The sequence below is a fragment of the Balaenoptera borealis genome, assembly GCF_965194805.1.
Source record: "Balaenoptera borealis genome assembly, chromosome: 14".
NCBI classification, from domain to species: domain Eukaryota; kingdom Metazoa; phylum Chordata; class Mammalia; order Artiodactyla; family Balaenopteridae; genus Balaenoptera; species Balaenoptera borealis.
The window spans coordinates 44,033,049-44,058,431 of NC_138875.1; the positions used below are offsets into that span (position 1 = coordinate 44,033,049).

The 25,383-nt window shown below is 37.9% G+C and overlaps 1 protein-coding gene across 5 annotated transcripts in view; it reads left to right on the top strand.

The window, feature by feature from the left end:
* Nucleotides 1-25,383, top strand: part of GAREM1 (GRB2 associated regulator of MAPK1 subtype 1) — a 210,518-nt gene that overhangs the window by 47,452 nt on the left and 137,683 nt on the right. For 2 of the 5 annotated variants that reach the window (XM_082354233.1, XM_082354234.1), the window contains exon 2: nt 18,724-18,864. The exons of 1 other annotated variant lie outside the window; for it this stretch is intronic. In XM_082354233.1, the coding sequence (XP_082210359.1) occupies nt 18,724-18,864 (141 nt within the window). Of the gene's footprint in view, nt 1-18,723; nt 18,865-19,939; nt 20,133-25,383 lie in introns of those variants that run through there. 2 more of the 5 variants (XM_082354240.1, XM_082354239.1) reach the window with 2 other exon arrangements.

The following is a 25,383-nucleotide window of genomic DNA, read 5'->3' on the forward strand; positions in this document are numbered from 1 at the left end:
TGTTGCTTCTGCCAGCTTTGCTGTTCGTGCCTCTTATGGTATTGGTGTTACAACCAGACCACAACTACCTTAGATATCACCATGGTCAAGCACTATCGGTTCTCTCTCCAGCTCTGTCATTTATTAACAGAGTGATCTTGGGCTAATTATTTCACCTCTTGGAGCTGTTGTTTTTCTCATCCATAAATTTGGAGAAAAGAGTTTTTAGAGCTATTGACTTTTAAAAACAATACTTAACACTGTTCCTGGAAATTCATCACTGCTAACTAAATGGTAGTTACTATTAATTTTTAGTAGATGACGTGTGTTTCTTGTAAAATGCAACTTCACTAGTGCAAAGCTCCTATCTAGTTAAATTGATATCTGTTTTGTTGCTTTGCAGTGGTACGTGGCTCTCCTAAACTTGGAGCTCCTGGAAGCTATCGTGGGAAGTTGGGGCAATGAGGGAAATATAGACATAGGAGTGAACTGATAAAATAATCGGCAAACTCATTAGCTATTCAGGGAATGTTAAATTGATTGAGTCGATTACTTTGTGAAAGCTCTAAGTAGAATTAAAAAGAGGAATTTCTGTAGAATAAAGTAGTAACACATTGGAAGACTGAAACTCCCACGAAGTAGAAAACAGAAATGGAAAGAACAAACCTGTATACAATAAAGTGAACTATAAATTGAAGCAAGAATTGCTGTCACGTGTGTATTTTACCTTACATCCTGAGATGCACTTTTAATATAAGTAAAAAAATATAATTTTTAAGAACAGTAAAACAATCCTGCTTTGCCCGCTGTTGGCCAGGCCATTAGCAGAACATTTTATTTTCTTTTGGGCTCTAGAACTAAAGAAAGAAAACTGGACAAGATCCAGAGAAGAGCGATAGCAGGAACCAAAGGACTATTAAAAAAATAAGGCCCATGAGGAAAGGGTGAAGGAGTTGTGAATCTTTCGTTTGAAGAGAAGTTCAAGAGGCCACTTAATAAGTCTTCGCATATGTGAAGGGTTGTCATGAGAAGGATACTGAGCAGTTGTTTCCTTTCTCACTAAGAACTGAAGAAAGGGGAATGGTGCCAGAGAGACGCGGGTTAGATAAAAAGAAATACTCCTTGCAGAGAGAGCAAGGCATGAAATCTGTAGTCAGATTAGCTGGTCCACATATCTTTGACTGGACTAGACAGCCTTGGTCCTTGACCGTTTGGCTGTATTCTTTTGAGGTTGGCTACACGCCTTCACTGAACGCCTATGGATTTAAATCTTGGCCACAGAGGTGGCACTTCAAAATCTTGTACCATCTTGAATGTCTTGACTTTTTCATGCCTGTTTCTCTTCTTTATCTGCTCCAAATTACAAGGTGGTACAGAGCACAGAATGCATTCTTGTAGCTACTAAAAGAGACTCTTAGACCTGAATAATGAGTAGACTCGTGAGGCAGGTGTCCCCTCCACAATGTTTCTTATATATACTTGGAATCACTGTTTACCTCAAACAGTATTAAATGACATTTAGAAATAGAAACTCTTTTCCTAGGGAGATCTTCACGGTTGTTAATGGGAAAAGTCTCCAAATAAGATTTTGTACCACGATGACAATTTAGCCAATTGGTTAAATAACTGTGTTTCCTATCACTAAATATGGAAAAGCTTCTTTTTTTTTTTTTTTTTTAAGTGAGAGCTGCTGAGTTAATAGAGTTTAAAAGCGAAATGTATAGAAAATTCTAAGCACATTTGTCGTGGACTGTGTAAGTGAGTGGTAACTAACTGATGTATGCCAGCCCTCTGGGGTGAAAATAGTGGAAGGGAGGAGCCGGGGGATGATTTGGTTGACATTTTACTCAATCACACAGACACTTAATTGGGACTGGTACAGAATTTTAAGTGCCTTTTTTGGGACTTACTGTTGTGATCTTTCTTTAGAACAGCCCTGATATACCCTTCAGAAGGCTGGCCTGGGAGGACGTTGTCTGTGCCAAATTACAACACAGAACAAGGGGCTGTTCTCTTTCATTTGCTGAGAATAGTGCTTAATAAGTACTATTTGACAACATGCTGAATTAAGAGAATGTTATAAGGATGTTTCACGAAGGAAAGTGGGTAAAACATCTGATGTTTACAAGTTCTATTTACATGTAAGTTGACAGCAGGATAAAGCCATGCTTAAAGCTTTATTTTAAAAATTTTATTCATTCGTTTGAATATATATGCTGAGAGAAAAGGCTTTTATCTGGTTCCAAATATACTTTATATCTCTGTATAGTTAATGCCAATTTTTTTCTGTGTTGGTTTGAAATGTATCAGTCCCTGGTAAACTGCTTTATGTTAACCAAATTCATGCAATACTGATTTGTAGCCTGGGATACATCCCTGATTATTTCCTGTTTCTTTTGACCTTGACTTTGGTCCCGTTCTGGTATCTTAGTTTATAATCATAAGTAAAGGGAGAAAGAACTCAAAATTTTTAATAATATTTCTATGTATATTTCAGTGTCATAAGCTACCTATCTCAAGTTTAATGTTATCATAGATTGTAGCATATGAAAGTACTGCTGTGGGACATTCAAATGTAGTTCCATCTATTAATACACATCTATAATCTATAGTCAGGTATAACCTATGAAATAATTAACTTGTGTGTTGAAGTATAAAATAGTATAGTGATTTGTGACTTCTTTTCTAGTTAGGTTTCTCACTTAAATATGCTTTAAAAGTGGGTTTAGATGACCCCCAGTGCCCCTTGCAACTTGAAGATTCTGTGCTTCCCTGATACTGAGCTTATGTGAGGCCTGTAGCCTGTCTGAATATATGGGTAAGTAGCAATCTGTGTTATACAGTTGTAGGCTGATGATATACTCGTGACCTTATTTTAAAGAGAGATTTGTATTTTCTCACTGCAATAGAGCCTAAGGAAAAACTGAATTTTTGTGTATTCAAGTAATACCTCCCTTCCTTTTCTTTTCCTTACTTAGGATCTAGTGCAATTCTAATGAGCAGAACAAGTGCTGGAGTAAAAAGAAAGAGAGAGAAAGATATAAGGATAAACAGAACAATTAACTAGTGACTAGTTTTCAATGCTTAAAAAAAATACAGTGTATAGGGAGGGTGGGAGGGAGATGCAAGAGGGAGGGGATATGGGGATATATGTATAGATATAGCTGATTCACTTTGTTATACAGCAGAAACTGACACAACATTGTAAAGCAATTATACTCCATTAAAGATGTTTAAAAAAAAAATAAAAGGATACTCTTTAACACTAAAAAAAAAAAAAATATATAGTGTAAACTAATACCTTACCTTACATTTTATTTTATAATACCTGACAATTGTGTAGCATTTGTGATTCACAGAATGCACTCATCAACGTCCTCGTTTAATCCTCACGACAATTTATGAAAGAGGCGCTGTTCTTTGCATTTCAATTAGAAAACTGCTTCCGAGATTATTGTGACTTAACTGGGATCACGCAGCTAGTATTGGGTCAGGATTCAAACTTTGCACTCAGACTTCAGAACCAGCTGTCTGTCTTTTCTGTTCTTCACAATATTCATCCGGGCTGGGTTTGCTCTGAAGCTATACTGAGATATACAGTTTAGGTGAACTGCATATGTGCTCGTGTGAAATCTGGGTAAATCATTTATAGAACAGGCCGTTTAGTTTTCCTTTTCATCTGGCTTAATGGGATTGCATGGTTTAAGACTAAGAAACAGGAAGTCTTCAGTTGCCACTAACTGACTGGGAACCTTGTGTCCATTTCTTCAAATATAAAATGAAGGCAGGTGGCGTTTAGGTTCTCCAAGCTTCCCTCTAGCTCTGAAATTCTGTGATTCCAAATTTATATATTAAAATATAATTTTTAAATTAATTTAATAATTAAATTTAAAATTCTGCTCCATTCAGAATTAAAAAAAAAAAAAAGTTGCCTCATATGATGAGCCCACCTTTTTACATTAACTTTCTCCTAACAATCTATGCCAGGGATTGATAGGCTTTGTTTGAGTTTTAGATAATATAGTAGCACAATCCCAGATTCCATTCTGTAAGAAATAGTTATCACATGGTGAGACTCTCATTCTGAATTTAAAGAGTGAAAAATGACTGCAGAACGCCAATTATACAGGAGTTTATTCCCCAAATGTAAATTGAGACTTAGTATTAAGTACTTGGGCTGCCAAGACCTTGAGCTCCCAGCCTAGCACGGAAAGCCAGGCCCACAAATGTGAAATGTCATTACAGCTAGAAGGACCCTGGGAAGGATGCGTACAGAGTGCCAGGAGAGTAAGAGAAGGAAACAGTTCCGTCCGTGGGATGGAAAATGGAAGGGATGCACCAGTGAGGACTTCACCAAGAATGGGGTTTTACCAGATGGAGAAAGGATAGTAGACCATCCTAGGCCGAAGGAAGCATGTAGGAGAAGCAGATCCCTTAAGGAAACTACTTCAGAGAACCCCAACTAGTTCTGTTTGTGTCACATGCTAGAGGATGACTTGCTGGGAAGGTAAGCTGCATCTAGCATGGGAAAGTCTTGTATGGACTTGAGACTATCCTAGGCATTAAGGAGACATTCGAAGAAAGGAAGAACTGATGTCTCGCAAAGATGACAGAGAAGGCAGTGTTAGACTCTGAAATTTCTAGCTTGAACAACTGTGGGGGAAGGGCATTCTAGGCAACAGGATGAGCGTGAGAAAAGCCCATGGACACCCGAGATAGATAGCACACAGGGCTGTGCTAGTCTCCATCGATGGGCCCTTCTTTGGCCCTCTCATGCCTCAGACGTTCCCAGTGTGATTTCTGTAGCCAGGTCAGGAAGGGTTCCATGCGGTTCTCCATGGATTTTGGACTTTTTTCTCTTAACAGTGAACAGCCATTGAAGATTTCTAAGCAAAGTAATAATGAAAGTAGATTTGCATTTGAAAGACTCTAATTGCAGCAAAATGGAAGCTAGGTTAGAGGGATGCCACAATCTAGACGGAAACACCCTCACAATATTCCTGCTGAGAGCTGTTGGGAGCCTGCATTAAGTGAGAGCAGAGGGGATGTGTAGAAAGGGATGGAGCCCAGAGAGACTGAGCTAGAATAATGACAACAATAATATTAGCTGAGATTTATTGAGGGCTCACCTTGTACCAGGTGCCTGGTGTAAACGCTTTATATTCACTAATCATGTAATCCTTACAACAGCCCTGTGAAGTAGACACTATTATTCTTATCATCATCATCATCTACATTTTCCAGCTGAGAAGACTGAAGTACAGAGACATTAAATAACTTGCAGAGTTACACAGCCCGCAAGTGGCAGTTTGGGGATGTGAACTGAAGCAAGCTGTTTCTAGAGTCCACACCCGTAATGACTGCATTCTGTTGCCTCTGGATCAATAGGCACCCATGCGATTTGGTGAGGAGTTGGATGTAGGTGATGAGGGAAGAGGTACCATTGGCAGTGACTGCTTGGTTGACTGGGAGGGTAGAGCTACCCCACACAGAGATGGGAGGAGCCAGGGCTCTTGGAGGAAAGATCATCATTCTGAGATATATCAAGTTTTCAGGTTCTCATGGGGCATTCAGCTGGTGATATCCAGATGGCAATTGGATATATAGACCTGGAGCTCAGGATTGGCCTGTGCCTGACAGTTGTGTGTAATTCTAAGTGCAACTGATATCAGGGCAAAGTAATGAATTGGCAAAGCTGAATATAGCTCAAACTATATTCATAATCGCCCTTTATCTGAAGGACTCTGGGTAGAACTTTATGCCCTTGCTGTATCTCCCCAGAAATATTTATAAATATTTCTCTACATAGGTCCATGCAGGTCCACGCAGTAGAAATACTGGGGAGGGAACTCCAGCGTAAGTGGGACTAATCTGGGGATTCTCTGTAGTGAAGACAGCTCCAAGGCAGAAAACGTTCCTGTGTATTGAACCAATGCAGTTAAATGCTGTGTAGCTCTCTTGCATCCAACTTTGGATTCCATTCTTTACAATCTAAATGGAAAGTACCCTTTACAAACCTCCCAAAAGGTGTGTGGTTTCCTGGTGGTCCTTGGAACAGATGAGTGAGGTGGTGGTTTAATCCCAGCCAGGGTGGCAGTTCAGGGTCAGCATCATGAAATCCAAAAAGCAGAGGAGTCCTTTGGAGCCAGTGCCCAGCAGTAGTCGGATGCATTCAAGGAGGTACAGATGAATGGAGGTCAAGTGGTAGGCACATTTCTCTCCATGTCAGTGGCCTGCACTTGCTTTCCAGAAAAAAATGTTCTTTCCCTCTCTATTCTAGGGTCTAAACATACAATCAAAGGAACGTAGCAAAGAAACCTTGGGACCTAAGCATCACATATAGAGTAATAATTTTGAAACTACTTAAAAGTTCTGATTATTATATCCAATTAATTTTAAAAAGCCAAGTGAAATTGTTGGATATTATTTTAAACTTTATTTTTAAATACAGACTAATAAGTTTTAGCTGCATTCATTTCTCAATTAAATTTATCTGATCGTTAGATTCTGTTTGTCTCCAGAATCTTAAGTGAACTGTGTTCTTTTGGCCTACTTGAGATGTTAAACGTAAGCAGAGCTGCACTCTTATTTGACTGTTCCACTCAGCTTGGGCAAGGTAACAGCAGTTTCGTATCCTAATATCTCAAAGTATAAATTGATTGTGATTACTTTTACCCATAAAGCCTCTTTGGAAGAGACAAAGTTTACCCATAATACTCTTGACTTAAATTATATCTGCTGTGTGCTGGAATGACCAGCTTTCTTCCTGTATCACTCTCTGTGGGAGGCAGAATTCTAAGGTGACCCCCTTGATGGCCATCCCCTGGTGTTATACCAGATTATGTTATATGGCAAAGGGAATTTTGCAGATGTAATTAAGGTCCCTAATCAATTGACTTTGAGATAGAGAGATTATCCTTAGTGGGCCCAACCTAATCAGGCAAGCCCTTCAAAATAGATAGTTTTCTCTGGCTGGTTACAGAAGAAGAGGTCAGAGATACTCAAAGCATGAGAGGGATTCAACATAAGGCAGGTTCTTGTACCTAAGATAAGGAGGGGACCACAGGGCAAGGACTTGAGAGCAGCCTTTAAGAGTCCAGAGTAAGTAGTCCTCCAGCAAGAAGAAAACAACTGTAACTGAATTCTTCCAACAAAAAGAATGAGTTTAGAAGAGCACCCTGAGCTTCAGATGAGCACCCAGCCAGCCAGCATCTTGATTTCAGCCTGAGCAGAGAACTCAGCCATGCCGTGCCAGATTTCTGACCCATGTATAAGCTGCTAAGTTTGTGGTAGTTTGTTATGCAGCAATAGAAAACTGATACACTGTCCCTCGCTGCATTTCTCTCTCTTAATGCTGGTTACTGGTCTTCAGAGTTGCAGTGTTACCATCTCTCAACTTAGTGTATTTTCCATCTGTTGCCCTAATAGCCACGACTGCATTAAGTTAAGGAAAATCCTATTTCTTTTCCCCTTTTCTCTTTTAAAACCCTGAGCCCAGTCTTACTGGTTCTATCTTACTGTGATTCTTCATCTAGGTTCCAGGCTTTGCAGGGAGATAGGGAAGGACTCACCCTCTTCATGTTGTTAACGTGTCATCGTGCTGAAAGTGATTTCAGGATGTAGTTTCTGTTCCATTTCCCTTTATTGACTTAGTTCTTGGCGATGTTATATCCTGCTGTCGAAGATGTTTCTCATGTTATCCATTGGAGTGGGTCTGTTATCTCCATTTCACATGTAGAAAATAAGCTAAAGAGCAGTATGTGGCTATCCCATAGCAGAGGTGGGAGTGGGACCTAGAATAGAAATAAATGTGTGGGACGGGCTGGTGGATGTTTCTAGAACACAGCAACAAAGAGCAGTTGATCAGACATGGATATCAGAGAGTCCCACCAGTGCAATCTGTAAGCACGCTAAACAGAAAGTATCTCATTTTGACTGTCTGACTTGGGGGGAAAGAACGCAGGCTGTCAGTTTTATATGTGTGTGATTGTTCTATTTCAGTCTCCTTGGTTTTATTTAGACCCTCTACCTAGTATTTCTCTTGTATCTAGAAAAAAAATAAATTTTGAAATGGAAGAAAATAATCTCTCTCTTTATTAAGTTAATGGAATAACATTCTGGACACTGGTCCCCTGGATAATTTATAAAGTGATTTCTTTATTTCTTAGAGGTGGAAGAGAGAATGGGATGGGGTAGAAAGTTTTCCATATTCATTTTTATTATATCCACATCATTCAGGTAAATTTCTTTAATTAGCTTTGCCCTTGTCTGAAAAAAATTAAATATATTTATATATTATTAACTATATTCCAATTCTCTGCTATCTAGCTCGGCAAGCTTAGAACATTCTGAGTGATTTGGTCACATTCACATAGTGACTCACTGATGGATCTTGGTGGGTGGAGCCCCTTCATTAATTGAGCCAGACTGCGCTTTCCCTTATTTGTCAGTGTTTGCGAAACCCTTTCAGAAGTTATTTAAATTTAACGTAATGTAAACTTCACTAATAGTGACCTTTATGTATAATTGCCAACATAATTTTGATCAGTTAAAATAAATTTCTAATTTAAAAAAGTATATGCGTACATAATACGCTTGAGAACTCTTGGAACTGTATTTTGCCTTTGCTCAAGCCAGCCAAATATTCCATGTCTCAGATTACGCATTTAGGAAATAACCCTGTGTACAGAGGAATAAATGTCAAAGTGATTTTTTTTCGTTACATTTGCCTCAGAAAATTGTACTAATAATTTATCTGTAAGCAATATATCAATAGTTGGCTAGGTGATGTAACTAACCAAATTAATTGATGATGTCTTTCCATCAATATCTGTAAACTCCTGGTTTTGCTGGGGGGGGGGGGTGGGGTGGTTATTTTTTTAGATTTTTAGAAAGAAAGGATTTTTTTTGGTTTGTTTTGTTTTCCAATTCTATTTTAGGAAGTTGCACCCCACTTATCAGAGACATTATGTACTTCTTTTAGGCCTACGATATCTTTATAGACTTGTCTTTAAAATTTGGTGATCTGATTTTTTTTTAAGTTTCTGACTGTTTATTTCTACTATTTTAATATGGTGTTCTTTCATGTTGAACTTTTTTTTTTCAGTTTTACTTATTTTATTTTTTAAATTTTTAAAATATTTTGGCTGCGCTGTGTGGCATGAGGGATCTTAGTTCCCCCACCAGAGATCAAACCCGTACACCCAGCATTGGGAGCACGGAGTCTTAACCACTGGACCGCCAGGGAAGTCCCTGAACTTCTTTATTACATGTATTTTGAAGCCGTAGAGGTAAAGCGTTGTCTAGCTTCTGCCTTCAGGGCAACCCACCTGGAAAAATAGAAATCCAGGTGTTACTTGGCATCTGTATTTTTCACGTTACCCCTCTTTTATGTGTTCAGAAAATTTTTTTTTTAGTTCAGTGGTTTTGTGTGTTGACACTGGAAACATCATTAGATTTTCAACAATGGCATATGTGTGAGTCTTTGTTTCTTTTTTTCAAAATCTTGTTTGGTTTTCTTTTGAAGGCCATGCAGGATTTTTGGAAATCAACTTAATGGGAGAAAAATTCTAAAAACTGTCATATATAATTCAAATATTTTACTAAGAATGTATCTTTTCATGTAACTTTTATTTATTTATTTATTTATTTTTGGCTGTGTTGGATCTTCGTTTCTGTGCGAGGGCTTTCTCTAGTTGTGGCAAGCGGGGGCCACTCTTCATCGCGGTGCGCGGGCCTCTCACTATCGCAGCCTCTCTTGTTGCGGAGCACAGGCTCCAGACACGCAGGCTCAGTAATTGTGGCTCACGGGCCTAGTTGCTCCGCGGCATGTGGGATCTTCCCAGACCAGGGCTTGAACCCGGGTCCCCTGCATTGGCAGGCAGATTCTCAACCACTGCGCCACCAGGGAAGCCCTCATGTAACTTTTATAGCAGTAAATCATTTTTTTTAGTGTGATTCTTCAGTACTTTATATTTTATTTGTCACATAATAAAGCTCAAGGGACTCTAAACCACATTTGAAACTAAAAATGACAGTGAAAATCCTATAAGTTTGACTCATGGCTCAGTTTATCCTCTTGAAATAAAATTGTTGGATTTTTTTTTTTTATAATTTATGTTCTTTTTTTAAAAAGTGTATTTATTTATTTATTTTTAATTTATTTTATTTTTGGCTGCGTTGGGTCTTTGTTGCTTCGTGCAGGCTTTCTCTAGTTGCAGCAAGTGGGGGCTACTCTCTGTTGCGGTGTGTGAGCTTCTCATTGCAGTGGCTTCTCTTGTTGCGGAGCACGGGCTCTAGGCAAGTGGACTTCAGTAGTTGTGGCACGCAGGCTCAGTAGTTGTGGCTTGTGGCTCTAGAGCACAGGCTCAGTAGTTGTGGCGCATGGGCTTAGTTGCTCTGCGGCATGTGGGATCTTCCTGAACCAGGGATCGAACCCGTGTCCCCTGCATTGGCAGGCAGATTCTTAACCAGTACGCCACCAGGGAAGTCCCAAATTGTTGGATTTAACATGACATTTACACCTGGTGAAAATCATCCCTTTATTTTAATAGTTGATGTGAAGCATACAGTGCAAATCATTGCACATTAATTATCAGAGCATTTTCTCATTGGAGAAAGAAACTGTTGTGTACCTGAGTCCAGCTGGTAAGAGAAAGGGAACTAATTGAGGAAGGAAATAAGTCAAAGTCATATTTTTCATGAGGCTTCTTTCTGTACAATACTATCCTGATCCTTTATGTTTATCCTCATCCGCTCATCCCAACTTTCTTACAGTATTATCACCATCATTTTAAATGTGAGAATTCTGAGGCTCAAAGATGTTAAATAATTTGCCCAGAGTCATATAGTTAATAAATATTAGAATCTCAATTCAAACCTAAGTCTGGCTCCAACTCTTAGGCTATTGAGATCCCAAACTGCCTTCCACCTAACATGTGGAATCATCATACATTCATTTGAACTAGTGAAAGCAAAGAGCTGGGGGCAGGGCAAGGAGGAGGGATCCTAGGAATGTGCCTGGTGATTTGGCCTTTGCCTGCCCTCCCTTTTCAGAGCTTGGTGTCTGGAGGAGGCTGGGATGATGCCTGCATGTTTCGATGCTTGGTCTCTGCGTGATTTTATGGTATAACATTGCCTCGCACCATGTGATAAATAACACATGTTGCACCAACCAAATGCATCATCTTATGTTCACTGTCCAACACTGGAGAACACACGGGCTGTATCAGACTTATGGAGAGAGGAATGTCTATATTCTGTCTTTTAATGGATTGGCAAAGTGTAATTTTCCTCTTGTGAATCTGAGCCCCCTTCCTCGCCTGCCAGAAATGTGATTCCATGGTATGTGCCAGGCACTGTACTAAGAGATTTAGTATATTGTCAGTGTTTGTAGAAATACTGATACTGCAATTGCTCACCTGTTTTTCTAAAAATCACTTGACATGGAATTCTTATCTTTTAAATATTAGGTACAGTATAGTATTTCAGAGCAGAAAATTTCAGATTTGACTTAAGTAGGCATACTTCTGTTTCCTACAGCAGAAACCTATTATTCCTGGTAAATCTGTTGAAAAGGGAGTCCTTTGTCCCAGGGTTCATTTGAAAAGAGGTAATGATATATCCTTAATCTCTCTCTTTTTTAAACATCTTTCTCTTTTGTTTTATACATTCCTTTTTGCTTAGATTTCACCATGAAGTTCTTTGACTCCCTTACCATTTAGTGTTTTGTCTAAATTCATCTCTATTTCTTTCTCTTCTGGTTGGGATTTCACAGTAAACCGTAAAATGTAAAAACTCTTTCACTTGCTTAGAACCCAAGGTTGCAGTTTTTGGGCCTTTGAACAGAGTATTCATCTAAAGAAGGGATCTTAGTGTAGATTTGTGGATGTTTGTTTAGGGCGGGAAGAGATCAGTAGGAGATACTTGAAAAAACAGCCTTTCTAAATACTCTGCTTTCCTCGAGGGGCTTAAATATTGAATAAGACCTTAGTGCTTAATTTATACTTAGACTTATTTAATGTGAATGCTCACCCATTTCTACCCAAGATTGTTCATTCAGAAAGCGCTTATTATATACCTGTTCTACACCCGGTGGTCTTGTGGAATGCAAACGAGAGGAGAAATAGAAATGATGTTGGGCCCGAAGAGGTGATGATCTGGTTGAGGTGACAGGGTTCCTCGTTTCGTGTCTGTGCACTCAAAGTAAGGACAGGTGCAGATTTAATAGTTCTTAGCATTTGTTTCATCTTTCTAAACTTTAGATACTTTTAGTCAATAGAAGAACTAGACATCACTTTTAGATTAGTCAGCATGCTATGACAGCAGATATTTGGCTTCACTTAATCAGAATATTTTACAAGAATAAAAATATCCTGGGGGCTTCAGTTGCTTTCTTTGACATTCTTACTCATTTTCAGAAAACAGGGACCTCTTAATCATGGGTTACACTAGAATTTCTGTGCTGCAGGTTCATGGCCAAAGTGAGATACAAGGGGAGGAGTTGAAGGTTAGTTACTGGGTCTTGATTCTTAGTAATGGTCAAATGGACACTTCACCCACAGGCTGTGGAGTGACTTTTCCTTTCTCTGGCACTCAGCATGTGGTATCACTGAGGTACTTGACATTAAATTCTTCTGTTGATGGTAAATTCGAGGAAATTCTAGGAAAGCTGTTTCACTGTTTTTCTTAAGATTTCTTTTTGCCATTAATATAAGAACACTTACTGTTTTTCTCTCTGCATTAGGAATACTTGATATTACCGCATTTAGAGCCATACCCCTGACTTAGAGTCATAGATAATTTAGAGCCAAAGCTCATAATATACGTCAATTTAACTATCCAAATGTAAGTTAACATTTAACTCTTATCTGTAATTAGGTACAAGTAAAGAGTTCTATTAAATGTGTGACAATATTTTTAGCAATTTTTGAGTAATGTGCTGGTCTTTATGAAGTAAACTTGAGTTAGTAAAAGTAATACAGTCTCTGTACCCACAAACCAGTTAGGAAGCTTGAAATTATCAAAAGCATAATATTGATGAATGCTGTTTCCTGCAAACTCTGGGGGATTGTTTTGAAGTAAAAAATCATTAGATACCAGCCGTTGTTCAGATTTTACAACCAGGAGCTAGGCTTAGACAGTACTTCCTTAGATAGGCATCTTTAATACAATCAGTTTCTTAAAGATGAAAAACAAAAATCATTTTCTGTTTTGAAACTAGTTTACGTATTTTGATTGTATAATTCAGGCACCACAATTCTTAATTTATTCTAATACTCCTGTATCATTTTAGGCTTGCGTTTGGCTGCAAGTCACAGAGACCCAAAGACCAAGAGTTCAGGTTGGGGTGTTTCCCAAGGTGACAGGGGCCTGTTTTTTTTTTGTTGTTGTTGTTTTTCAGTTGCTATGTCATGCACTCAATTTCAGCCCTAAGTTCCCTTCAAGGTCTGAGATGGTCACTACCATTCCAATTCTAATAATCACCTCCATATCGCATCCATCAGGAAGAATAAAGAGGGAAAAGAAAGACACATTCCCTCCAAAGATACATCTTGGTTGCCACTTAAGTTCAGTGTGGTACTGGAGATTCTAGCCAGAGGTATTAGGCAAGAAAAGAGGGGAAAAAATGGCATCCAGGTTGGAAAGGAAAAAGTATAACTATATCTATTTACAGATGACATGAACTTGTATATAGAAAATCCTAAGGAATCTACAAAAGAAACTATTAGAACTAACAAGTTCAGCAAGATTTCAAGATATAATATCAGTATGCAAAAATCAGTTGTTTCTCTACACTAGCAATGAACACTCCAAAAATGAAATTTTAAAATAATTCTATTTGCAATACCGTCGAAAGAATAAAATACGTAGGAATAAATTTAACAAAAACAGTGTAAGATTTGCACACTAAAAACTACAAAACATCATTGAAATAAAGATTTAAATAAATGGGAAGACATCCCATGTTCATGCATCAGAAACATTAATACTATTAAGATGACAGTTCTCCCCAAATTGATCTATAGATTGAACGCAATCCCTATCACAATCCTAGCTTTTGAGACAAGAACTGGTAAGCCGGTCCTAAAATTCATATGGAAATGCAAGGGACCCAGAAAAACCACAACAGTCTTGAACAAAGTTGGAAGACTCACATTTCCCAATTTCAAAACTTATTACAGAGCTACAGTAATTAAGACAGTGTAGTTCTAGCATAAAGATAGATGTATAGGGCAATGGAATAGTATTGGGAAACCAGAAATAAATACTTACATTTATGGTCAATTGGTTTTTGACAGGGAGGCAAGACAGTTCAATGAAGAAAGAGTAGTCTTATCAACTGGTGCTTGGACAACTGGATAGCCACATGAAAAAGAACAAAGTTGGACCCCTACTTACAGCATGCACAAAAGTTAATTCAAAATGGATCATAAACCTAAATATAAGAGCTGAAAACTATAAAATGTTTTATAAAACATTTTAAATCTTCATGATGCATGGGTTATGCAGAAATTTTTCACATATGACACGCAAAGCACAAAATTAAAAATAAATTTGACTTCATCAAAATTAAAAAATTTTGTGGTTCAAAGGAGACTATCAACAGAGTGAAAGTATAGTTCATGTAATGTGAGAAAATATTTTCAAATCGTATGTCTGATGAGGAACTTACATCCAGAATGTTAAAAAAAAAAAAAAAAAAAAAAGACTCTTACAACTCGGCATTAAAGACAAGCAACCAAATTTAAAATTGGGCAAAGGAGTTGAATAAACATTTCTCCAAAAAAGATACACGAATGGCCAACAAGCACATGAAAAGATGCTCAACATCACTAATCATTAGGTAAATACAAGTCAAAACCACAGTGAGACACACTTCACACCCACTAAAATGCCTATAATTTAAAAGATGGATAATAGCAAGTGTTGGAGTATGTGGAGTCCCTGGAACTCTCATTCATTGCTAGTGGGAATGTAAAATGGTGTAGCCAATTTGGAAAAAAATCAGGGAGTTTTCAGAAAGTTAAATATAGAGTTACCATATGACCCAGCAGTTCTACCCCAGGTATATATCTGAGAGAAATGAAAACATATGTCCATACAAAAACTTGTATACTGATGTTCATGTCAGCAGTATTCAATAACTGCCAAGATTGTAAACAGTCCAACTGTCCATCCTCTGATGACTGGACAAATAAAACATAGTATATCCATATAATCAAATATTATTTGGCCATTAAAATGAAGTACTGATGCATGCTACAACATAGATGAACCTTGAAAACATGCTAAATGAAAGAAGGCAGACAGAAAAGCTCAAATATTTTATACCTCCATTCATAAGAAATTTTCAGAATAGGCAAATTTATAGATACAGAAAGTAGATTAGTGGTTGCCTAAGTCTGGGGTGGGGAGTAGGGAATAATTGTTAATGGGTTTGAGGTTTCTTTTGGCGTGATAGAAATGTTCTGTAAATCAACACTAGTGATGATTGCACAGCTCTGTGAATATACTAAAAGCATTGAATTATAAACTACAATCAGTTAACTTTCTGGTATATTAAAGATTTTAAATCTATATGTATATCTTGGAAGTTACATATACTACTTGCACTACATCCCATTGGCTATAACCTAGTTACTGTGTTACACCTACTTGTTATGGGGCCTGGGAACAGTATTCTGTATTCTGGGCAACCATGTGCCCAGCTAATATAAGAGGACTGTTACTGAGGACAAGGAGTGAGTGAGGTATTACTGGATATCTAGCAATCTTTGCCACTTGTCCAAGTTAAAGGTGAATCATAACCAAAAAAAAAACTGCTACAAGTTATTATGGTTAAGTCAAACAATCAGGTTGATATAAAGCTTCCTATTAGCCTGAAATAATGACCTGTTTGTTTTTCTTTTTAAAGATTTTACGTACAAAGAGAGGATGCAAAGGGCTCATGAGTACCAGTGATCCCCTGGTGGTGTCTTTATGAAACCTGGTCCTCCCAAAATTTATGGCTGTGGTAACCAAGTTGATCATTACAGCCTCCTCTACTTTATTTATTGAAAAAGTTCTGACACTTTTAAGAATTTTTGAGAAGTCTATAAATACCATTTCAGAACACACAGTGAAATCAATAATAATTCTTTTAATTATTGAGATATAATAAATGTCAAAAATAAGGAAAGCATATTGTTTCCTGTATAATTAGTCTTTTCAAGTTGTTTTTTTTGTTTTTTTGTTTGTTTGTTTTTCTAGCATTTAAAATTACTAAACCAGGATTGATGGGATGGATTATTTCAGCATCTAAGAAAAAAAAAGGGAACATTTTTAAGTTTCAGGGAATGGATTTCTCTTTTGAAATAGTTTGTTATTGGCTCAAAAGCTGAAAACTTACTTTAGAAAATATTAAAATGAAAAAAATAATTTCATGTGTATGCTATAAAGCTTCATTATTTTCAATTGATTGGGAAATTTGGTAGGAGGCCAGAGAGAACTGGCAAAACATAACTTTTTTTTATTGAAGTATAGTTGATTTACAATGTTGTATTAGTTTCAGGTGTAGTTACAATTACATATATGTATATATTACATGTATATGTAGTTACAGTTACATGTATTCAGTTACATATATATTCTTTTTCAGATTCTTTTCCGTTATAGGTTATTACAAGATGTTGAATATTGTTCCCTGTGCTGTTTTTCTATTTTATATATAGTAGTGTGTATCTGTTGATCGCAGACTCCTAATTTATCCCTCCCCCTCACCTTTCCCCTTTGGTAACCATAAGTTTGTTTTCTATGTCTGTGAGTCTCTTTCTGTTTTGGAAATAAGTTCATTTGTATCATATTTTTAGATTCCACGTGTGAGTGATATCATACAATAGTTGTCTTTCTCTGACTTACTTCACTCAGTATGATAACCTCTAGGTCCATCCATGTTGCTGCAAATGGCATTATTTCATTCTTTTTTATGGCTCAGTAATGTTCCATTGTATATATGGACCACATCTTCTTTATCCATTCCTCTGTCAATGGACATTTAAGTTGCTTCTATGTCTTGGCTGTTGTAAACAGTGCTGCAATGAACATTGGTGTGCATGTATCTTTTCAAATTAGAGTTTTCATCATTTCCTGATACAAGCCCAGGAATGGGATTGCTGGATCATATGGTAACTCTATTTTCAGTTTTTAAAGTAAGCTCCATACTGTTCTCCATAGTGGCTGTATCAATTTACATTCCCACCAACGGTGTAGGAGGGCTCCCTTTTCTCCACACCCTCTCCAGCATTTATTTTGTAGACTGTTTCATGATGGCCATTCTGATTGGTGTGAGGTGATACTTCATTGTAGTTTTGATTTGCATTTCTCTAATAATTAGTGATGTTGAGCATCTTTCCATGTGCCTGTTGGCCATCTGTACGTCTTCTTTGGAGAAATGTCTATTTTGATCTTCCGCCCATTTTTTGATTGGGTTGTTTGTTTTTTTGATGTTGAGCTGTGTGAGCTGTTTGTATATTTTTGAAATTAATCCCTTGTCAGTCACATTTTTTGTGAATATTTTTTCCTATTCTGTAGGTTGTCTTTTCGTTTTCTTTAAGGCTTCCTTTGCTGTGTAAAAGCTTTTGAGTTTGATTAGGTCCCATTTGTTTATTTTTGCTTTTATTTCCGTTAGTCTAGGAAACGGATCCAAAAAAATATTGCTGCAATTTATGTCAAAAGTATTCTGCCTATGTTTTTCTCTAGGCGTTTGAGAGTATACGGTCTTACATTTAGGTCTCTAATCCATTTTGAGTTTGTTTTCGTATATGGTGTTAGAGAATGTTCTAATTTTATTCTTTTACATGTAGCTGTCCAGTTTTCCCAGCGACACTTGTTGTAGAGACTGTCTTTTCTGTATTGTATATTCTTGCCTCCTTTGTTGTAGATTAATTGACCATAAGTGCATGGGTTTATTTCTGGGCTTTCTATTCTGTTCCATTGATCTATGTGTCCATTTTTGTACCAGTACCATACTAAAACATATAAAATTTGAAAGGAGATATAGGCATTTAATCTCAAGTACTGTTTCAACAGAGAGATAAATTTCTTATTTATTTTTGGTAGTTATGTTGTAGTGATTAAGAGCATAACCTTTGGGGGAATTCCCGGGCAGTCCAGTGGTTGGGACTCTGCACTTTCACTGCCGAGGACCCAGGTTCCATCCCTGGTTGGGAACTAGGATCCCGCAAGCTGCAAGGCATGGCCAAAAAAGAACATAGCTTTGGAATCCTTCTGACATAGTCCTGAATCCGCACTTTTCTGCTTATTAAATCTGTGAGCTTAGACTACAGTTAACATTCTGAACCTTAATTTTTCTTACCTGTGAAGAAGGAACAATACCTACCTCATAATGTTACTGTATTACATTGAGATAATATATGCAAAGCATTTAATTAGTGTCCAATGTACTGTTGGCACTTAATAAATGTTTGTTTTATTATCATTGAAATATAATCATTAAGATAGAATGAGGTATTTGAAAATCTCTTTGCAAATAAGTGGGAAACATTTTTATGGAACCCTGTGTACAGTTGTCAACTTGGTATGAAATGCCTTTTTTTATTGGTAACTCAAAAGTGAACTTTATCTCATCTTGGGATGAACTATCAACTTCTCCATTAGTGAAGTTTTAACTAATGAAATTTTATCGCAGAGAATGGAGTAAACAGATGCTAATTCTAAGTTTCTTATATAAAATTTATTTTCTAGGAGAATGCATAGAAGGGCTGCGGGAAAATGACTACCTTCTGATTCATTCGTGCCGTCAGTGGACCACCATCACTGCCCATAGCTTGGAGGAGGGGCACTATGTCATTGGGCCAAAGATAGAGATTCCGGTACATTATGCAGGTAAAGCTCCTTTCAAGAGACAAGAAACAGCTAATGAAGGGTACTTGAATATGCTAATTTTCTCCTCCACAGTGAGAAAATAGGAATTGTCTATAAACTAGAGGGTATAATGACTTAGAAAAAGATGAACGAAACACTTTGGTTATTTTATCAGTGAAAGCTCAGATTCATTTTGTCATAGACATTTCTAAGTAATGCATGTAGTTAAGCGTTGATTCTTAAGCACAGATTCTTATTAGATATTTATAAAATGAAATTGGTACAAACACAAAGATCATCTCTGGAATGACAGTCCATATGCGTAGCCAGCCTCTGAACACCAGTATCTCTGAATAAATCTGAGCACGATTTGTGATGTCATGGTTTCACAAGATACCATTTCACAAACAAGCATTGTGGTCTGGTTTTAAAAGCATTGGATTGAAAGGTCAGATACCTGAACATGTCCCTCTTTGCAAGGAAGCGTTTAGAATACAGGCAGCAGAGGTGACCTCACTGCTTAGTTAAATCAGGATAATAGCTACCTTCTTGCCTCAGTTGGAACTCCATTCAGTGTAACAATGTCATCTAACTAATTTTTATTAAGGGCTTTCTAAGTACCAGCACTGTTCTAGGAGTTTATGATACATCTAGTAGCTTGAATCCACTTTCAATAGTGGTGGCTTACAAATGCAGTTTTTAAAAAACGTTATGTATATATATTTCCTATACTTTCTTCTGGTGCTTATAGTTCATTATGTGAAGGATCTTGACTTTTTCTCTACTGTTGTTAATTTTTCAAAAGACTCTAGCAGGACACTGTAATGGATTAGCTATAAATTGTATAGCCCTAGACTGCCATCCTGTTTTTGAGTGACTCCTCTACATTGCCCAGAGAGTTGTCTGTTTGGAAAAGAGACCTTGCTCTATCCCCACTGTCTAGAACAGCAAGCAAAGGGTATGTGTTCAGTAAATATTTTTTGGATGAATGAATGGTTTGGTCCCCCTTTTATTCCTAGGAGTCTTCATTGCTAGATATGACCTAGAGATCACTAAACTTCTCAAAATCCTTCTTATTCCAGAAAAATTATAAGAAAGAATTTCTCTTGCCTGAAACCCTGTCCTGGAATTCTCTTGCCCAGCTGTAGGAGTAGACTTCATAGAAAAAGGAGGAACATATAGCTACAGAAAGTATTAACGACTGTGAGATTGGGAGCCAGGCCAAAGGGGCAGAGAATGAGACGGACCCTCCACCTGCCCAGTCTCTCCTGCCAGTTGTCCCACAGCAGGTGAGATCCATGCTAGTTTTAGCAGAACCCAAATTCTGTCCCTTGTGGAAAACCGAGAAGGAAGGTGTAAGATTGTGATTCAAATGTATGATTTTACCTAATCTGCTGTGTTCTTCTTTTAGTAGATTGAGTTTTAGTCTTTCCCCCAAACCCATTGCTCCGTGACGTCGTTCGTCCCAAATGCATGCTGTCATTTGATCAGTTACTCAGATCTCTTTGGAGACTCCGTATGCCACCAGTCTCTTTGACTTACTGCTCAAAGCCCTCATAGGGGCTGGTTCTAGTGCATTTCTTCAAACTTACCTTTTCTACTCTGAAGAGTGAGCCTTCCACTCTAGCTAGATTAGTCACCTCACGGTGTCCTGGATATCCTGAGTACTTTTCCATTTACACCATTCCCCGGCCGGAGTTGCCTTCCTTGGCCATGCTTTTATCAGAGCCTGTCATTGCGTCAGGAGGGTGCATGTACCCCTGACTGTCGCCATATGGTCTTCGATGTACTTACCGTGTATCACATTCATTTAACACACGTCCTCAGGCTTCGTTCAGTTACCTTTTCCTACAAGCACACACATCTTCACTTGCCAGCTGCACTGTACACTTCCTTAACAAGTGAGACCAATTCTAAAAACCTTTGTGAGTCCTTAGGATCTGTACACAAAGGATACAGTTCTTTATGGCTGCAGATGCTTCACCTAGGGATCTCAAACTTGGCTGTACATTGGAATCACCTGGGGAGCTTTCAAAATGACTTATGCCCAGTTCCCATGTCCAAGGTTCTGGTAATTGATTTTGAGTGTGGGCTGAGCATTAGGATTTTAATAGCTCCTCTTGTATGTAGTTAAATTATGCAGCCAAGGCTGGGAATCCTTTATTCTGGAATGGGCATTCACAGTGCCAGATGATAAGATTTCTCTAAACACCTGCAAATATTTGCAAATGTTTTATTGTTCTGAACATTTTTTTAAATAGACATTCACCTTCCACCGGGATAAAAGATATGGTATGTTCAACAGCTTACTCTTTATCTGCAGGGAGAATGATAGTACACTTAATTGGGAAACCCCAGGCCGTGTATTGCAAATGATACTTTTTTTTTTTAAAGTAAAATTGAGGTCCCAAGACTAAAAGGAAACATGAACACTAAGACTATACCACTTTACATGAAAAGAAAGAAAATATATTAAAGGAAGAAAAACTTGAAATAGAACTGTCTTAGTCAGTTCAAGCTGCTATAACAAGATACCATAGACTGGATAGATCATAAACAAAAGAAATTTATTTCTTGAGAAGTCCAAGATCAAGGTGCCAGTAGATCCGGTGTCTGGTGAGAACCCAATTTTCTGGTTTGCAGATGGTCATTTTCTTGCTGTGTCCTCACAAGTTAGAGAGAGAGAGAGAGAGAGAGAGAGAGAACAATCATCCTTCTCAAGTCTGTTCTTATAAGGGCACTAATATCATTCATGAGGACTCCACCCTCATGACCTAATTATTTCCTGAAGGCCGCACCTCCAAATTCCATTACATTGGGGATTTAGGCTTCAGCATCTGATTTTGGGAGGATGTAAACATTCAGTCCATAGCAAGCAACCAATGGTTTATGAGACATTTGATAAGATTATGTCAGAGAGCATCCTAGGGGATATTTTATTTCAAAGAATTTATTATCAGGTCCAGCCTTTGGAAGAAAGAGAGTATAAAGTAAATTGTGGAGACTAAAAATATCGTTTATGTCTCTGGTTTATTAGTGTTCTAATTTTAATTCGTAGAAGAAACCCTTATTCATGTATGTTGTACTAATTTGTTGTAATTTCATTTAGGTTAAGAGTCATCACTCATTCTTTGAGGAAAATTAATAAATAATAATTAAATATGTTTAACATAGTAATAAAATCTACCAGCTTTGTAATCAGCCTAGTTGGATTCCTGGTTCTGCCACTTACTGTCTGTATTTGGGCAAGTTACTAAACCTCTCTGAATCTTAGTTTCCTCATCTGTAAAGTGGGGATAACTATAGTGCCTTTCTCTTCAGCTAGTTGTGAAGATTTAACGAGGTAATGCAAGTGAAGCACCTTTCTGAGCGCTTACTAATTCCAGGTGCTCCATAGTGTTAATGGTGGTGATTATGGTAATGATAGCAGTAAAATGTTTCTAAAGATTTAACTGTTTATTTTGAAGTACAGATTACAAGTTGAATTACTTTTCTGCTCATTAAAGCAGTCTGAATACTGATCCCCTCAATGTTGTTTTGGCTGCTGGGTTTTTTTGTTGTTGTTTTAAACTTTTTACTTTGAGGCTGCAATCGTATGATATATTCCTTTATACTATTTACCCATTTTTACCATCATTTGCCATGTTTGTTGTATTCTTTTTCTCCATCTCTTTCTCTGCACACACACACACACACACACACACACATGCCCATATTATTTATTTATCCCGAATCATTGGAGAGCAGAGAGCACACATCCCCCTTAGACTTCATTATGTATTTCTTAAGAACAAGGATATCTTCTTATGTAACCACAGTTACATACATAACCACTGTTAGCAAATTCAGGACATTTAATACTTTTATCTAATCTACGGTCCGTGTTCCAGTTTTGTCACTTATCCCAATAATATTTTTTCCCTCTAGGACAGCATCTAGTCTGGGACCCCTTATTGTATTTCCCTATCATGTCTCTTTAGTCTCCTTTAATCTGGGAAAGTTCCTTATCCTTCCCCTTATCCTTCCTTCCTTATGTGTTTTATGACTTTTTTTTTTTTTTGGCTGCATTGGGTCTTCATTGCTGCGCGCGGGCTTTCTCTAGTTGCAGCGAGTGGGGGCTACTCTTCATCGTGGCACGCGGGCTTCTCATTGCAGTGGCTTCTCTTGTGGAGCACAGGCTCTAGGTGCGCGGGCTTCAGTAGTTGTGGCACACGGGCTCAGTGGTTGTGGCTCGCGGGCTCTAGAGCTCATGCTCAGTAGTTGTGGCACACGGGCTTAGTTGCTCTGCAGCATGTGGGATCTTCCGGACCAGGGCTTGAACCCGTGTCCCCTGCATTGGCAGACGGATTCTTAACCACTGCACCACAAGGGAAGTCCCTATGACATTTTTGAAGAATATAGGCAAGTTGTTTTATAGAGTAGCCCTCAATTTGGGTTCCCCAGGCTGTTCATGATTAGATCGAGATTATGCACTTTGGGCTGGTTGTGTCCTCCTCGGGGAATCACATCTAGAGACACGGGATGTCCCTTTGCCCCTTATTGGTGACATTGATGTTGATCACTTGGTTAAGGTGTTGTGTGATTTCTCTGCTGTATAATTACCATGCTTTGTGTTACTGGGAAATTTGAAAGAAGGTTCTTTGAGATTCTGTAGGTATCTTATTCCTTCTCTAACTCCCCCCCTTCTTTTGTTGAGCAGCTATTGATATTTCCTGTCTGATTCAATTTTTACTTTGAAGGTGGCAAAACAGTGCATTTCTAACTTAACTCCATCATTCCTTCTTATATGTGTTGTCATTCTACTGTAAGGAAGAGCTGTTCCTTCCCTCCCATTGTTCAGTTAGTTACCTTTTATTATCAGCATGAAATTATGGATTCTTCCTTCAGGAAGGGGGTCGAAATATCTTCCTGTCCTTGTTTATTTTGATGCTCAAATTGTCTCATATTTTGCCATTTGGGTACAAGCTGGCCCATCTGTCTTTATGACATGCCCCCTTTTCCTTATTTTCTGGTATAGGTAGCAACCATTCTTCTCAGTTAGTGTACCGTTTTCATCAGGGCCACTGCACTGTCCTATTCCAGGCAACGCTCCTTACTTTGTGGTCTCTGTAAATGGTGCCTCTTGGAGTTGTGCAGTGCACGGCCTGGGCAGTCGTACACAGCTCTATTCACATATATTCTGGAAAGTTGCGAAACTCAGCATTTTTAGAAAATCACAATTCAGAGTGCCTTTCCCATATTTTTTATCAGAGATTTTCATGAAATTCCTCATGTGAAAAGAAATAATTTCATAAAATTTTCAGAAAAGAGAAATATGACTTATGAAGTCCTTATCAGAATTATACTCTGATGTGGTGGTAATAAGAATCGCCTTACTCTGAATTCTGAAATTACTAGATGTGCTTTGAGAAAAAAAATAAAGACTTCACTCATTCTGACAAAATAAGTTTTTTATTTGGGATAAAAGGAATTTTCTTGGTTTAACAAACAATTGATTCCGAGAGAGAGAATGTGTTCAGTCAGCATCAGCATCACATATTTTGCTAACAGCAGGGAAACCACTCAAGAAGAATTGGCATAGTGTTTAGAAAAATGCAGCTTTCAGACAACTTTCAGTCAAAAGGTATCATAGATCAGTTTTATCTAAACTCTAACTTCTTGTTGCTACCGAAAGGGCAAAGATTTCCTAAGGAATGTACAACACAGAATTCGGAATTTTTCTGCATTCTGTGTACTCAGACCATCTAAATTCCTGCCTGGCACTGCATCAGACACTGCTAACTCACCCTGCACGCTTCCTGACTTGTTAAACAAACAAACAAACCAAAAAATCTATTTTTAAAAATTAGAAAAGGGAACCTAGTGCAACTTAATTATAGCCAACAGTTTATGAAGATGAACGATTTCCATTTTACAATTCACGTTTCTGTTCATCAAATTCCTTGTGTCTCTGCAGCTCAGAGCGGTCAAGCTCGCGCATATCACTTACACTAAAGCATGTGTCTCAGGGTTTATGCTGAACCCTTCTAGGGCCTTAAACCTAATTTGCTATTCACAATTTGACATTTTGTCCTTTAAAACTAATATAAACTTCAGGCTCCACAAAAAGCTGGATACGCCATTGCCTCTGGAATTTTATTTGCCCTTTTAAGCTCCAAGTTTCCAACCTATAAAATGAAGTTTTACCTTAGAAAATGTCGTGAAGATTCTCTGAGATCTAACTTGTGTAACTGACTCAACACTGTCCCCGTCACGAGATGAGTACTAAATAATGTTACCTCCTCGTTATCACCTCTGTCGTGAAAACCAGAAAAAGCTCTCTCTAGAGACACAGCTCTGAGAAATCAAATGAATCAGAATGAGAGGTGCCTGTACCCGTGATCCATCACTTGGGGAAGTAGTGGAATTCCGACCGGGTTTAGGAAAATTTAAATCGTTTGACGGCGTGCATGGTGTCATCATCAGCGAACAGATTGCTACTTGAATATAAGCATCTGAGATAAACTCCAGCCACGTTTGGCTTCTATTTTTAAATTCTCA